Source organism: Misgurnus anguillicaudatus, chromosome 7, assembly GCF_027580225.2.
Source record: "Misgurnus anguillicaudatus chromosome 7, ASM2758022v2, whole genome shotgun sequence".
In the NCBI taxonomy this organism is placed as follows: domain Eukaryota; kingdom Metazoa; phylum Chordata; class Actinopteri; order Cypriniformes; family Cobitidae; genus Misgurnus; species Misgurnus anguillicaudatus.
The window spans coordinates 10,833,182-10,848,990 of record NC_073343.2 but is presented as its reverse complement, the minus strand read 5'-3'; the positions used below and the strand labels follow the sequence as shown (position 1 = coordinate 10,848,990).

The following is a 15,809-nucleotide window of genomic DNA, read 5'->3' as shown; positions in this document are numbered from 1 at the left end:
ATGTAGACTTTTGAAATGGCTCTGGGAGGGGATGGGGATTTGTGAGCAGAATTGTCCTGTAATGTTTTGTTTGTATTGTACTTAATGTATTGTTTTTGTTGTATGTTTTTGGTCCCCCTTGAAAACGAGATGCTGCATCTCAAGGGGTTTTCCATTAATAAAGTTGAAAAATTTAAAATAAGGAAATCTCTAAATATAAGTCTGTTAGGTATTAACTGTCTATGTTTTTAAATTACTTCATTTTTATATTTCTGCTCTTTGTAGAGTAGGAAAACGCTTGTTCTGCTAGAGAAGAGCGTGCATATATCAGACGAGCGTGCATATATCAGACGCACACACTAAAGGAGCAAAAACCATTTATTTTATAAGTGATACCACAAATTCATGCTGTAATTTTGGCAAGTTGTTAACGATGAGTTAAACTGCTGTAAACATATGTTGCGTTGAGCCTAGGGCTGGGCGATATATATCGGGGGATTGTCATGCGCATCTCGTCAGTAAAGCCGGTTCCTTGATTAGTAGTAAATCGCCATCAGCTGCTTTTAGATGGAGCGGCATTTACTACAAAGAGCCATAGTTCGCTAACAATCGGGGAAATTTGGCTTTAATTATCTAGGGCGTTTCGCCTGCGATAATTAATGCGATATGGCCCAGCTTGTCAGTGAACTACGGCTCTGTGTAGTAAATGCAGCTCTATCTGAAAACAGGTGATGGCGATTTACTACTAATCAAGGAACCGGCTTTACTGACGAGACGCACATGACAATTGTATTCGATATATCTCCCAGCCCTAGTTGAGCCCTATGTGTATGCTGTGTGATTGCACTGCTGTAGGATTACGTCAATGACTTGCATTTATTGGCGGAGAGCATACCATCTTGCAAACAAGTCACAATGTTTACTAACTGAAAAAGGGTCTATCCTTTCCCTGTGTACATTTTTCATCTTTACTGCATTCCAGTTCAAATGATTATGGTTTTTCTACGTATGTGGAGAAACTTTGATTTTACTTAGGCTTGGAAAGCAGTTTACTCCTGGGAGCGATGTGGAAAACTTTCCATCAGAACAATGGCACAGCAGACCCAAAAAGCATAGAGATCAGAAAGACATTACACACACATGCACACAGCTGACTAGAATCTCCCTGGTACAAGCGGCTTTCAGCATCTTGTTAGTCAGTGAATAATAGTCTTTCATCCGAGCCAGCTTTACTCTGACTCTGCATTGGTCCACACACATCACTATTCAGACAACAGCCTGTGCATCCTAAACAAGCATACAGTATACAAAAAAAAGGGAATAATCCCTTTAAAAAAAATGAAAGTCTCACAATTTTGCTATCCCAGATAATTTATCCTCAACTGAACACAAACTTCATCATTTATCATGAAATATTGTTTTTTTTCAATAGAAAGGCATTTTTCAGCAGTCCCCTTAGCAACAAACATTAGTGCATTTCTGCCATACCACTATCTGACACATCTGGAACACATCAAGGGTTTGTGTCAAACATGAGCAAACCCTTCAATTAAATACACCTCCAAGGCCAAGAAACAATCCTGCACCTGAACTCCTTTAGCATACTTTACCTGAATAAAGAAATGTTTCTCCTTAGTGGCAAGCATGTTGCCATGAATAAAGTCAAACACTCCTTTTGTAAATCTTCAATACAGCAATCACTCTACCGTCTCATGTAAACAATGCTCTTAAAGTAAACTTGGAGGAATTTTATCCCTGATATACTGTAATCCACAACCCTTACCATCAGTGTTGTTTTCGTCAACAATGACGATAATGAAATTATTTCGTTGACGCACCGTTTTTTATGACGATAACGCGACGATGAGTAGTTAAAATGGCTATAAGGTGACGAAAACATGACGAGACGCTTTCAAGTTTTCGTTGACGAGACGGAACGAAAACGATTATAAATCTGACGTTCACAATGCATATAATTTCTGCCTATTTTGCTTGAAATCTGTCTTTTTTAGCTAAAAAGTATCAGCAATGCTGAACTTGACTAAAACCTTTTTTGTGTTTTCGTCGACTAAAACTTGACTAAAACTATCAAGTTTATAAGTGACTAAAATGTGACTAAAACTAAAAAGCATTTTCGTCCAAAAGACTAAGACTAAAACTAAAAGGGCTGCCAAAAACAACACTGCTTACCATTAATAAGAAGCATAACATAAAAAAAACACTGTGCAGCAAGAATGAATGCAAATATTTAAGTCAGAGACCAAATGTAGGTCAGTCATCAAAAACGCAATACTGTTCAATTTAGGGCTGCACAATTATGCCAGAAATCATAATTGCAGATTATTTACCTTGAGATTATAAATAAGATTATTATTATTGTCGATTAATAGGTTTTACAATGTTTTATAACGTTTTGTGAAGCAGCTGCATGGTAAATTCTAAACACCCAAAACTAATAATAATATAATGTAAATCACGAATAATTATGGGAGTTATGTGGTTAGAAAAACATCCAAAATAAATGGCTAAAGGACATGTCAACTTATCAATTTTAAAAACTCTGATTCACCCCAAAGCCAACAATTAGTACAGTACACAAAACCATGTTTACAAGTACGAATAGTAATGGAGATTAAGGAGAAGAGAACCACTTAAAAGAGGAATATTTTTTTTTAATTGTTAGTAATGTTACTAACAATGTGGCTATTGTTACCATCTAAAAAGCTAATGGCCTTTTGCAGCTTTAACTATATCTGTATGTGAAATCCACAAATCCACATATAATTGTAATATAACATATCCTAAACAGATAAAAAACTACTGCTGAGGAAATGTATAGGTGAGCCTCTCCCTACAAGCAGACACACCCGCATTGCCTCTGGAAATGAGAAATGACAAATCACCGCCGCGAGATACGTCACAGGCCAACTCAGCATTCCACAATCCCGGCTCACGCGCGTGCTCACACACACACTCACGAGTTGGACTGGAAATAAGTAGCGGCACGCGAGAGACATGCAAGCAGTGACAACTCACCATTTCTTAGTGCATTCCACCACGAGTTCCTGGTAGGATGCCACAAACTGGAATTTGGAGGCATGTTTCCCAACACGCTGCAGTCTCTTCCACACTGAAGCCATGATTATTCCTGTATTAACGGAGTGACAGTTTATACAAAATACTGTTCCGTCCTGACGCCGTCCCCTTGACAAATCCTCTCCCTGGAAATGTTCTCAAAAGTATCCGTGAAAATTGTGCTTGTTGATGTTTTAAGGGGTATGAGCAAAATGCATAGATCCCTCCCTTGCCATCAAAACATTACTGCTGATAAATGCAGATCAGCATGATGAAATGGCATGTTGAATCCATGTGGGAGACGGACAGCATTAGCTCATATCGTTTGGTAAATACCACAAAATTAACTCCGGCTCCACATGATAATTCAGTTTTCCTCGTTTCCAAGTGTCAATACACCTACAGAGGCAAAGAGGGAGGTGGTTAGGTCCAGATGATAAAAGGCTTCTGAGCCAAAAGCTACAGCAAATTCAAGCATCTCCACATTTACACACAAATATCTGATTATAGATATCTAAATATTTTATTATTTATCAGTCTATGAAATCTGTGGTCATCCTGAGTTAAATGCCTGCAGTTTAAAGATTAATACAGACAGAAGAAATTTCTTTATCAGTGATCTGTGCATGGTAGAGGCAGCCTTTGTTGAACTGTGCAAACACATTTTAGTTAGAAGTTAGATTTTAAGACTTTCTCGACCACTTTCAATAATACATAAACATGTTAATATGACAAACATGCAAATCTTCATTTACTTTTGAATAACTATAACAGTTATTAATAAACGACATTCATTACGAGTTCACAACATTCCTGTATTTAAAAAATGATAAACATTTTTCTTAATTTCAGTGTTGCTGTTCCTGTGTAGCTCATTGGAAGACCGTTGCGTTAGCAGCGAGAAATGTCATAAGTTCGAACCCATGGAACACACAAACTGATAAAAAAACAATGTTTTCCTTGTTATTCACTGTAATTCGCTTTTAGATAAAAGCGTCTGCCAAATGCATAAATGTAAATGTTAATACTCGCAACTGTTGCTGTTCAGATATTTAAGACCAAATATGTACTGTATAAAGACTTCTCCAAACAACTCGAGTGCACACTACAAAGTGATAAACTGTCAGTGCACGTACAATTCTGCCACTGCCTTCAGAGACTCGCTGAGGCATTTGCTCTCAGGTTACGGTTAAAGAGCCTCTGTCACAGTGTTTTTTTATAATTACCTGACTAGCAAGGTAGCCAACGAGATCATCATAATAATCCATAAGCTCTAATAACAACAGCGATTCTTATCCTCATATTATTCACAAACACGAGATCCTGCTCACACTCCCGCTACTCACCGCGTGAATAATGCAACAGCGGCGGCTGAACGCGCCCGGTGCGGCGGGAGGCGCGTGGCTGCATTCAGCCCGCTACCGAGCTAAGGAGCCGCACTGGTTGGATATTCCCATAGAGATCCGCTAGCAGCCTCGGCTAACCTTAGCCAGGCGGACTATCCTGAGGCAAACCAAAGCGGAGAAAGCAAAATTCCCAGAATATTCGGAGCCTTTCTGACAGAAACCGAGTTAAGGGTTTTGAGGATGAGGATAAGCAATGGTTTTTCTGGTCGAGAGGAGGAAATTCCAGCGCTGTTTTCACATTCACATACAAACTCGGCGTATCAAGACTCCATCATTTTCCTCCCCAATCCCACATTCAGTCAAACATCTGTGCTGTGTGCCTCCGGGAAACGCCTCCGCATGCCTCCCATTGGCTTTCGGGTCGTAAATATTAACATATTTATGAGACTTTTAACGCTTGGGCGCCATCGAGCTCTCTTATTGGCCAATAGATACATCTTTCAGGGATCTTTAACCCGCCTGTGTGCAAGCATACTGAGTTGAGGGAACGTAATGTAAACATTCTGCTAAAACATAAACACGAATTTTGCAAAAAAATGTTGTTTTAAATCATGTTAAAGGGATATTTGAATATATTTCTAGGCATTACAATTATAAAAATTATAAAAGTTATATAACACTGTCAGAAAAATTGTATTGAAAAGTCCCACTGGAGCAGTATCCTTTAACAAAGTACACATTTGCACCTAAAGAGTTCATATTAGTATCCAAGAATCTTTGCTTTAAAGCATTTTTTGACATGGCTTAATAATTGTCTTTCTGATGTGTGAACATTGACAAGCTTCTGATAAACTGTTAAATCTATCCTATGATATCTATCTGTATCTCTCTCTTATACACAAACTTTTTTGTTGTACTTTTTTGTTTTAGCCTTTTTAATAATGCACACACACACTACACTTTGTTACCCTGCTGAAAAAACAAAAATAAAAAACAATAAAACCATTACAGAAAATTCTAATGGTTTCCATTAAAATACCAATAGGAACCATTAGGTTTTACCATTAAAACCACTAAACTGTTTTGAGCCATATTCCATTAGAACCAATACATATTCCATTAGAACCAATACACAGAACCAATACGTACCATTAGTACCATCAAAAAACAATACCCTGTAGTGTGTTTTGGGCCATATTCCATTAGAACCAATAAAATTCCCAATAAAACCATTAGAATTTTGTGTAATTTTATTTTATGAATGGTACCAATATGTACCACTCAGGTACTAATATGTACATTTGAAAAACTAATACACTCTTTGAATTCATGCATACGATTTTGAGTATGTGGGTGATTCTCACAAAACCATTGAAACATAACGGCACTAATGATTTTAGCTTTAAAATGTGTAATATAGTAACATTAAAAAGCATCAGAATTAATACAATACTGTGTTCTACCTTGCACAATGTGTGATTTCAACATAAGAATTTATAATTGTAAATTTTATCTCATTTTCTGCAGAAATTCTCATTACCGCAATGTGTCCGGCTGTGTTTGAACATGCGTTATGTTGTAATTTAATCAAATTAACACTAAAATATTAAGAAAAAAATAAATGGATGTTTTGCTAGACTACTTTAGATGACAGAAAAATATTAAATGAATATTCATGTATAATAATAATGAAGAAAAATTAGGAAAATGATGTGTCCATGCCTGATGTTCTCATCCTCCGCAACACTTTTTGAGAACAGTTTAAGCACACATACAGAATTTTAATAAAGTTTGATTTTGAGTGACCAAGCACATGGACCAGTTACTTCAAGATGGCTCCCAGGTACGATCATTTTTTGACAGTTAAGTTGAAATATTGTCTTGTCAGAATGCTTACACGACATTTTGATTATCATTACCGCAACAGATGCTTATTAAATGTTAATTTAATTAATAGAAGCATAATACTTTGATTTTAAATGCATGTGCAGAATCTCCAAATTATGTTCTTTCAGGTTTGTCATGTCATTTTGAAAATATGTCAGTGTTGATGTTTTCTGACTGTTGCGGTAATGAGATTTTTTAGGACAAATTTTTTAAATTATGTTACAAAAAGTGTTAAATGATAAGTAAAAGTTTTTAAATTAATGTTCCCATTTACTCCAGACTTTGTTTTTCAGTGTCTGGTGGGAAAAAAAGTAAATTTAGGCAATTTTTACATTTTCATGCTTGACATTTTTAAAACCAAGTTTTCGTGAGAATCACCCATGTGGAGGGGGGTTAACAGTATGTGGAATGTCAGTTCTTTACCATCCTGATCATTATCTTGAAGAATTGTTTGAAATGGGTTTCCTCCCAGCAGAAGTATGCGTGTATCCTAAAATCTGAAGCTATATGGGGGTGCATGGGCAAAAAAGGTGCATTTTCTTACAAAAGCAGACTTTCTTACCCAAAAGAACATCCTTACTGCAGTATCATGGTGCCAAGCTCTCATCTGAGCTCCTGGACAGACCAGTCAGACACCTTTGTCATGTGCCAGACAAGGATTCAAGAAGTCTGTAAATCAGATTGTTCCTTTTCGTGCCCTGCCAACACTTCAGAACATGTGTTAGCTAAACATTAAACCTCTGAGGCAAGTGCTTCAACACACAGAGCCTGCCAACACCATCTTGTTACAGATAAGCCCCTCTGTGATGTATGAAAGTGGGGAAGGATTTTCTCTTAAATAAATGCAAGCATTTATAAAAACAATATTTGCTACCAAAATGTAATGGCCCACTGAATTTACTTCAAAGAGATCCCCACCCAACTGCACAGTTTGGGCATGGCGTGAGTCTGCAGTTTGTCTGTGCATCGACTTTCTCTGTCTTCCTGTGTGTGTCCCAGTGGTAATGTGAGTGTGTTCGCGAGCAGTGAGATAAGCATGCTTACTGTAAGTGAATCACCCCAAACTCACAGGCGCGCGGGCACAGCCATTGGCGAAGCAAAAGAAAGGGGAGAAGAGTGATGTCACACACAATGGAACATTGGATTCGCAGACGGCAGACAGAGACATCACAGAAGAAACTACAGAGCCTTAACGCAACTCATTATGGGTAATTACATTCTCTGTGTTTATAAGATGTATTGGATCTCATACACATCATTATGAGGAAATAAATCAATATTTGGCCATATTTGAGGTGTAGTGCATCCATCATATAATAGTTTGAAGTGTGTAACATTCAATTTTCATGCCTTTAGCTTCTGACACACTGTGCTAAGTGCTTGTGTTTACAATAAGATTCAATCTCTGTGCTGTTAAAAGCTAAGATGTTGAGTATCATATTCTTTACATTCAAAGTCCTCTACAAATAAGCAGGTAATGCAATCTTGATAGATCGTTAGTCAGAATAGTTTAATTATGCAGACTTCAGATAAATGGTTTTAATGCTAATTATCAATGATAATCTAAACTAAGGAAGTAAAACAAAATTAACACTCATGTGCTAGTTGACTTTAAAAATTATCACTTTAAAGTAAATATACATGTAGGACTTCACAATCATACATATTTTTGAAAAATAACAGTACACTTACTTTTGAGTATATCAAAAGAAAGTCAATCCTTTACAGGTTGGTGTGAATAGGCCTTATTATTGAGTCTATATTAATTTGATCTGTGGTTTTGTTGTCTGTAAGTAGGTGTTTGGCACTTGTGTTTGGCACTTCAGATCACAGCGGCCTCTTGAGCCCGAAGGGACCAACAAAGTTTAAATCCATTACCACACTTCTGAGATTTCACACTGCTAGGCCACAACTGGAGGAGGGCACGCGAACAAAGTGTGTAGGGTGTATTTTGGATTTTTTGCAATTCCTTAGCTCAACATATTCTGTGGTTCATTTTCACTCTGACAGTATGCGCCAAAACTGGGTAATAGGGAGCAGATGGGTGTTTTAACTAGAAGCAGAAACACATTATCTGTCTCTGTGCTCGGCTGCAAAACATACACACTGCTGCATTGCATGAGTCCATGACTTAACAAAATGTAGATCACTGCATCTTATAATATACCCGAACAGCTGACCAACCATATGTTAACCATAAAGGTACCTATTTGTTTTCTGGAAAATTATGGATTAAAGTCTATTGACATATAGATTCCATTTGTAGCCAAAGATGTTGTGGGTTTTACTGAATTGAAAGATACAGATACAGAGGAACTTAAACTGACCGTACAGTAAACTGCAACAAAAATGTATTATTTAATGCATGATGCATATTTCTCCATAAAAGTATGTATTTTAATTCCAAAATGTAAAATAGATCTGTTATCATATATTGTGTTTTACTTTACAAAAATCATGGCACAGTTTAGTTTGCATCTGAAATGTGCAACAAACAGGAATGTCTGTATTGAGCAAATGTCAAAGTTCCCAAAAGTCCTTCAAACATGCCTGCCATAAAACATGTTTATGAGTGTTATGCGATTGTACATGTCATATAAAGCATGTTTAGAGTCAATAGATGACCCATATACAACTTCTGTCTGTAGTAGGTGTGCTGACTATAGTGTGATACCACATTTATATTCTGCAGAAGCGCACTTAATCTGCTGGCAGTATCAGAATGTTTTGTCACAGCCGGGAGACCAAGCTTTTATCATCTTCCACTTTTCGGCTATGAGTAGCCTAACTAAAACACACACATGCACGCACACACACACAAACACACACACACGCTACAACAATTGCTGACTGTGGCACAAGAGCTTCAGAGATTTTCTCTGCCCACAATGTAGATGTGCCGAATAATGGAATTCTGAGAAAAATCTTTGAAGAGGAGGAAACAGTAAGTGTGTGTGTGTGTGTTAATAATAGAATATCATAATAGAAGTTTTCATTCTGGAGTGAAGGGGTGTATGCTGAATTTGACTTCTAAATGAATGCAGGGTTCCCATGGGTCCTTGAAATCCTTGAAAGGTTATGAATCTGGGGGGGGGGGAATTCAAGGCCCTGGGAAGTTTTTGAAAATACATACAGGTGATTGAAATTGCTTGAATCTATTTTATGCAAGAAATTTTCTGGAAAAAAATCCATATTATTCCCTGTGAAGAGTTGGATAAAATCATACAATTTCTAGCCTTTTAAGCACAATTGCTAAACTGTTTGCTTCAAATGCTTATATATTCTGTATGCGAATGTTGATTCATACCAAAATGCTTTTTTGCATAGTTGTGTTTGACATATGAAAACGTCTCGGGTTACGTATGTAACTGTTGTTCCCTGAGAAGGGAACGGGACGCTACGTCTCCCTTGCCATACTCCCTGCGTTCCTGTAACGCCATCTTTGGCAATATTTCAGATAGCAATATACTTCCTGGCTCCCGCATCACACTGTCTTTTTCGTTAAGCCTCACCATTAGTTGAATTTGATATACACATTCAGAAGGCACTTACCCCTGGAGGCGTTCCCAAAGTGTCAATGCAGTGACGCAGCTCCAGTTCCCTCAAAAGGGAACTGTAACAATGTATCTTAAAAGGGAACACGATGTAAACTTGGTCTCATGTTAAATGTGTCCCCACATTAGTCCTTGAATCTGAGGGTATTGGACCTGGAAAGTCCTTGAAAGGTCCTTGAATTTGAACTAAATTAAAGTGTGGGAACCCTGTGAATGGGATTATAAGCTATATTTGTTTTTGTTTTTTTCAATAAAAAATACATAAAATAAATTACAATATAGACTTTTGGCAGGCAACTATTATCCCTCATCTCCCATGCAGCAATATTGGATATTTTACAAAACTGCATGGTGACTTAATGCCCTTGAGTAACAATTTTCTCACACAATTTCACATGTAGTTACAAGCATGTTGAAGTGTCTATTTAAATTACTAGAGACCAAAGAACTGTTTAATAAATTACAACAGAGTGTGAGAAAGAAAGAGAAAGATAAGGGTTTTCTTTGACCCTGCTGTCTAGGGAGCTGACATTAAAACAGCATGATGTGATATGTGAAGAAAATCAAAGGGGGAGGAGATCCGAATGACCTTCCTGTTGATATAGTCCTGTAGTTAGTCTGGCTCTCTTATTTCTTGCAGGTGAAATAATAAAGGTCTTCGTAGAAATGCTGTAATGTGGGGCTTAAGAGCTACTTACTGCAGGGGAAGAGAGAGTCAACTCTCAAACAAGATATTACAAGTTGGCACATGTGCGTGAAAAAATGTGTCGCACATGAGTCAAAGCTGACACTAGTTCTGAAAAATATTTATGCGGTGTGGATGTGTGTGTTTGTCAGCACTAAAGTATGAAAACCATGTCAGTGGAGAAAAAACAGTTACATGTCCCCCCGCCCACATTCATTTATTCCCCTTTTTTTTTAAAGAATTCAACACAAACTTGCGTATTTAAATTTTTCCTATACACACACACACACACACACACACACACTTTCATATTTCCATTTTGGGTTTCACAATAACAATAAAAAAATCACTCTACATAATACTGATAACAAACATAAGTAACAGCTTCCAAGAGTCATTGCATCACATCTCTCGGTGTAATTAAACAATTCAAAGAACGTCATGCCAGCTGATTGTAAATGCTCATCTGTCTGCACTCTCTTGGTGTACTGTTTGTTAAAATACAAAAGAGTATGACAATTTACTATTAGTTTGCTGTAATGCGAAGAAAACAGGGACTATTGGACAGGATAGGTTTATTGGCTATTTGACTAAATGGTCAGAAGGTGGTGAATGTAATAATCCTTTAGCTGGGTGGGCTGACAACAATAAGAGATACTGTAAACCATTTGACATTAGTGAAGCTTAGTTGACTACACAAATCACAGTTAAAATAACAAAACATGTATTTACTTTAAATGCAGTTGAGATTGCATTTCTTTCAAGGAGTGAGGACCATATGTTAACACTTTGTAATACAATAAGTCTTTAACAAGGCTTTAACTTGCCATGGACATAACTTTTCCAGTCTTGTTGAGTTTCTACAGCAAGGCCAAATCTGGGTACATGGAAAAATGTAGTGATCTACAGCCATTATTGGAGTGTATGGGGACTGCAAAATACAACAGAATGTTTATAGGAGCCATGTTGTACATCATTCTGGATTTTTTAAATTAATCATTAAGCATGACTGACAAGATGTAGGAATATATAGTTTGGACACTACACAAACCTTACTAGGGCTTTTGTACTTCGCACTGCCTTTACCATCTTTACCAGGTCAGGTTAAAGGGACAGTAAGTAAGGTTTTAACTGTTTTATTAATCAAAATCAATGTCTTTATTCATAAATATGTCCTCGTTGGTGTTAAATGGCCTCTGCCAGTAATCTGACTTTTCTAGAATTTCTTCTCTTTACATTGAACGGGTAAGTCCAAGGAGGCTTCCATGTCGTTCCGCCATATTGATAAACTATAATAGCAGAGAGGGACAAAAAGCACCAATGCGTTTCCACAATGCGTTTTCATTCAGAACACGTGAACTAGCTGAAACGGACAAGGAGATCAGTGATTATAACGGCTACCGTAGTTGCAACACACATTTGGAAAAGCGAGGCACTAGAGAGCAATATTCGTTTGAATGCAAAATACAATTTCACCACTAGATGGGGGTAAATCCTACATATTGTCCATTTAACACTTGTTATGCAAGCCAAAATTTTTTTCTACAGCTTATTTTTCCAACCAGACTCATGAGAAGAAGAGAAAATATTTTTCTTACTATTTTTTTACTCTGAACAAATGAAACACACTTTAGGAGATGAGAATCTTCCGTCTAAAGGTGGGGTGCATGATATTTAAAAAACAAGTTGGGCCGACTACCAAAACACACTTGTTGCCAATCAGCAGTAAGGGGCGTGTCTACTAACCAACATCGTTGCATGGGTTGCGTATGTGTGGGGCGGGTCTATCAAGAGAAGGTCCAGATTCTATTGGGGTAGGGGCGTGTTTGTTTAGGTGATTTCAAATGAAAACATTGGCTTTCAGAGAACATGCACCCCGCCTTTAATGCCACCGGCAACTGACATGCAAATAGAAAGTCACTTTACATGGCAGACATTAAATAGTGCGATTTCCTATATTGTGGCTCTCCTCCACAAGCCATGTGCAACATTTCAGGAATTATATCTGTAAAAGCTATTTATTTAAAGTAAAAGATTTGGTCATATCGCTAATCATCCATAACCAAAAGTACTACTGTAATGCTTGCCATATAGATTTAAAACAGCTGAGACAAACCACACTGCTCAAAATTTTCTAAAAGCCTGGCTCACAGTTCAGTCAGCTGCTGGAGAACTGATCAAATCAGTCTAACGTCTGCATTCCTCTTCCTGTTGGAACAAATTCACACAATGAACACAGAAAGGTGAACAAATCTGTGAATTTATGATGCACCGTGTTACTAACTCTTAAATTCCAGTGTCCAGTAAGTGCCAAAAAAAAATTAAAGCTCTCACAGTGTATGCCAAAAATAAAAAAGGGGGGTGGGCACTTTTGGAAAGCACTCCGAAGCAAAAAGTGCATGAAAGGAATTTAATTGAAATACCCAATAAACCCTGTCAGTGAATCAGGACACAGAGCCATAAAGATAATATACACCCCATATTTCATAGTCCACTACAATCTGTCCCTCCATAAAGAGATCCTTGAAAATAAGACAATTTGGCAACAAGAAACAAAAGAAAAGCACGAGAAGACGACGTTGGCTGTATTTGAGAGAATGGCTTGGCAGAGTTTAGTTCACTGCAGCCAAGCTAAAGACAAAAATGCTTCTCTATCAACTGGATTTCTGTGCTTTCGTATTTTATATCTGTCCTCTCATATCAAAACATGGCCATAAATGCTTGGTCTGTATGTGTGTGCAACTGTGCATGTGTGAGAAAGTAAAATGTGATGATGTTCTACTGTACACCCTACATGCTCAGACACCTCTTCGCTCCTTCTTTCATGCTTGTGTTTTCAGTAACATAAACACTGATATCCTATTGGGCACACACACAATTTTTATTTATTCCCTGAGGCTATGTGAAATTGGACTGTACAACAGTGTTACTCCACTTCCCTAACAAACAACACAAACACATAAACATTCTTTAGAACATACCACAAGGCCGGATTAAGCCATCATTTATACTTTAAACACGTACTGTTCAAAATGTCTAATACAATTGCACTTAACATCTCATGATGATTCATATGTGCAAAAAATTGTCTATGCATCCCAAGTGAGAAGGTCTCTATAGCAACCCCAACACAACCTCTCCATTCATCTCCGATGAGGTGAACAGAAAAAAGCCTTGCAGTAAACTCACTGGATCAACAAGTTTAAAGGGACACTCAACTTTTTCTAGCTTCCCTAGATGTTAAATATTTGATTTTTACCTTTTTGTCTGGCGCTACCACTTTTAGCATAGCTTAGCATAATCCATTGAATCTGATTAGACCATTAGCATCGCGGTTAAAAAAAATAACCAAAAGGTTTGGATATTTTTCCTATTTAAAACTTGACTCTTCTGTAATTACATCAAGTACTAAGACCGACAAAAAATTAAAAGTTGTGATTTTCTAGGCAGATATGTCTAGGAACTATACTCTCATTCTGGGATTTTTTAGGCGCGATACTAATGGTCTAATCAGAATCTATGGATTGTGCTAAGCTATGCTAAAAGTGCCAGCGCCAGACCGGGAAATCAGCTAAATGGATTCCAAAACAGTAAGAATCAAATGTTTAACTCTAGGGGAGCTGGAAAATTAGTATATTTAAAAAAAAGTGGAATGTCAGATTTTGGACTTTGAGTATATAGAGCGTTTCATCGGGCGCACGTGCGGTGACCTGATAAGCGTCTGGTCCGAACTTTACTTCCGGTTTCTGTTTGTTTAATGGTCTGACTAGTTGCTGAAACCGAACTCTTAAACAAATACCTCGTCGAAAATAACAAATGTTTTGGGTTATGTAATCTACTTGTTGTTTATTTTGCTTGTTATATAAATAAACTACTTTAAAAGTACTTTGTTGTTATTTATTCTTCGCAGAGTTTACCGAAAGTTACGCGATGACCACGAAAGCCACTTGTTTATTTTGTTACTGCTGAAACCGTCTATAGGGGACACACTTTTCACACTGTCTAACATTTACAAAGCACAATACATCACAATGGTATAAATATATACTAATACTAAATTAAAAAAGGAAGTCTCTTGGCACATATTTTTGTCATTACATTTTCATATCTTATCTCATAACGAAGTTCATTAATAGAGAACTTGTGACAACTTGCCTAATCGGTGGGTAAGTTATCACACTAGATTATCTAAAAAAAAGAACACTAGGCCTACTTAATTTTGATAATTGTAATAATTTTTAAATTAAACTGATTAACCATTGATTCATTTTTTAATTCAAACCAGAACTGGAAATATTAACTCTAGGGCAACACTGTGCTTAACCCCATTGGCAGATTTTTTTTGCTTGTTGTAAGCACAAATTCACTTAAATTGTATTTTTTTGGTCAAAAAACTAGATTTATTTTCTTAGATCATTTTGCTCATCAAGAAAATACATCTTCATTTAAGAAATTTTAGCTATTTGTACTATAACCAAGATAAAAAATACCACGTAAGAAAGTCATTTTTTTCAGTGTATGAACAGTGTGACAACTTACCCCGCTCTCCCCTGCTCATACTGTACAAACAAACTCCTTCCAGCCTGACACACAGTGTGAAATTGCAAAACCTTATAGTGAGAGTAAAGTGTGAATAAGATTGAGTTTTTTTCTTAGTATGGGGATGTGTTTAGTTAGGTTTAAAAGCTGTTTTTAGCTATGCACTATTGCACTAGACCTCTTACTGAGCCACAGATGATTTGTGATCCCCTATAATTAAATGATGGGATGTTAGGTAAAAATGTCATCTTATGTTGGAAAAAGATTCCAGAACTGATCATGACAAAGCACCATAGAAAATCAAGTGTGACATTCAGTTTCTCCTGGAAGAGGCATGACTTGTGTAACAAACATTAAGCACTAAGATGCCCCCTGCTGTTAAAAAAAAGAGAGAGTTGAATTATCCTTCTCACACTGTGAGAGCAAGTAGTAACAAATAGTAACAAATTTAATGAAATATCTTAATAGAAAATGAATGGTAAAATATATAATAATATATAATGCAGGGATGGGCAATTTCGGTCTGGGCCGGTGTCCTGGAGAGTTTAGCTCCAACTTGCCTCAAAGTTTCTAGTATGCTTAGTAAGACCTTAATTGGCTGCTCCAGGTGTGTTTATGGTTGGAGCTAAACTCTGCAGGACACCGGCCCTCCAGGACCGAAGTTGGCAATCCCTGATATAATGTAATCTTTAATATCATGTAATCTTTTATTATATAAAATAAAAGGACTCTGTTTTGACAAAG

At 37.0% G+C, this 15,809-nt stretch overlaps 1 protein-coding gene across 6 annotated transcripts in view; it reads right to left on the bottom strand.

The window, feature by feature from the left end:
- Nucleotides 1–4,801, bottom strand: part of ehbp1 (EH domain binding protein 1) — a 206,769-nt gene extending 201,968 nt beyond the window's left edge. For 2 of the 6 annotated variants that reach the window (XM_055172481.2, XM_073869419.1), the window contains exons 1-2: nucleotides 4,401–4,798; nucleotides 3,016–3,453 (exon numbers count right to left, since the gene is read on the bottom strand). In XM_055172481.2, coding sequence (XP_055028456.2) covers nucleotides 3,016–3,119 — 104 coding nt within the window. In that variant the 5' untranslated portion in view covers nucleotides 3,120–3,453; nucleotides 4,401–4,798. Of the gene's footprint in view, nucleotides 1–3,015; nucleotides 3,454–4,400 lie in introns of all 6 variants that reach the window. The other 4 variants (XM_073869421.1, XM_073869420.1, XR_012370470.1 and 1 more) reach the window with 3 other exon arrangements.
- Nucleotides 4,802–15,809: the final 11,008 nt, after the last annotated feature.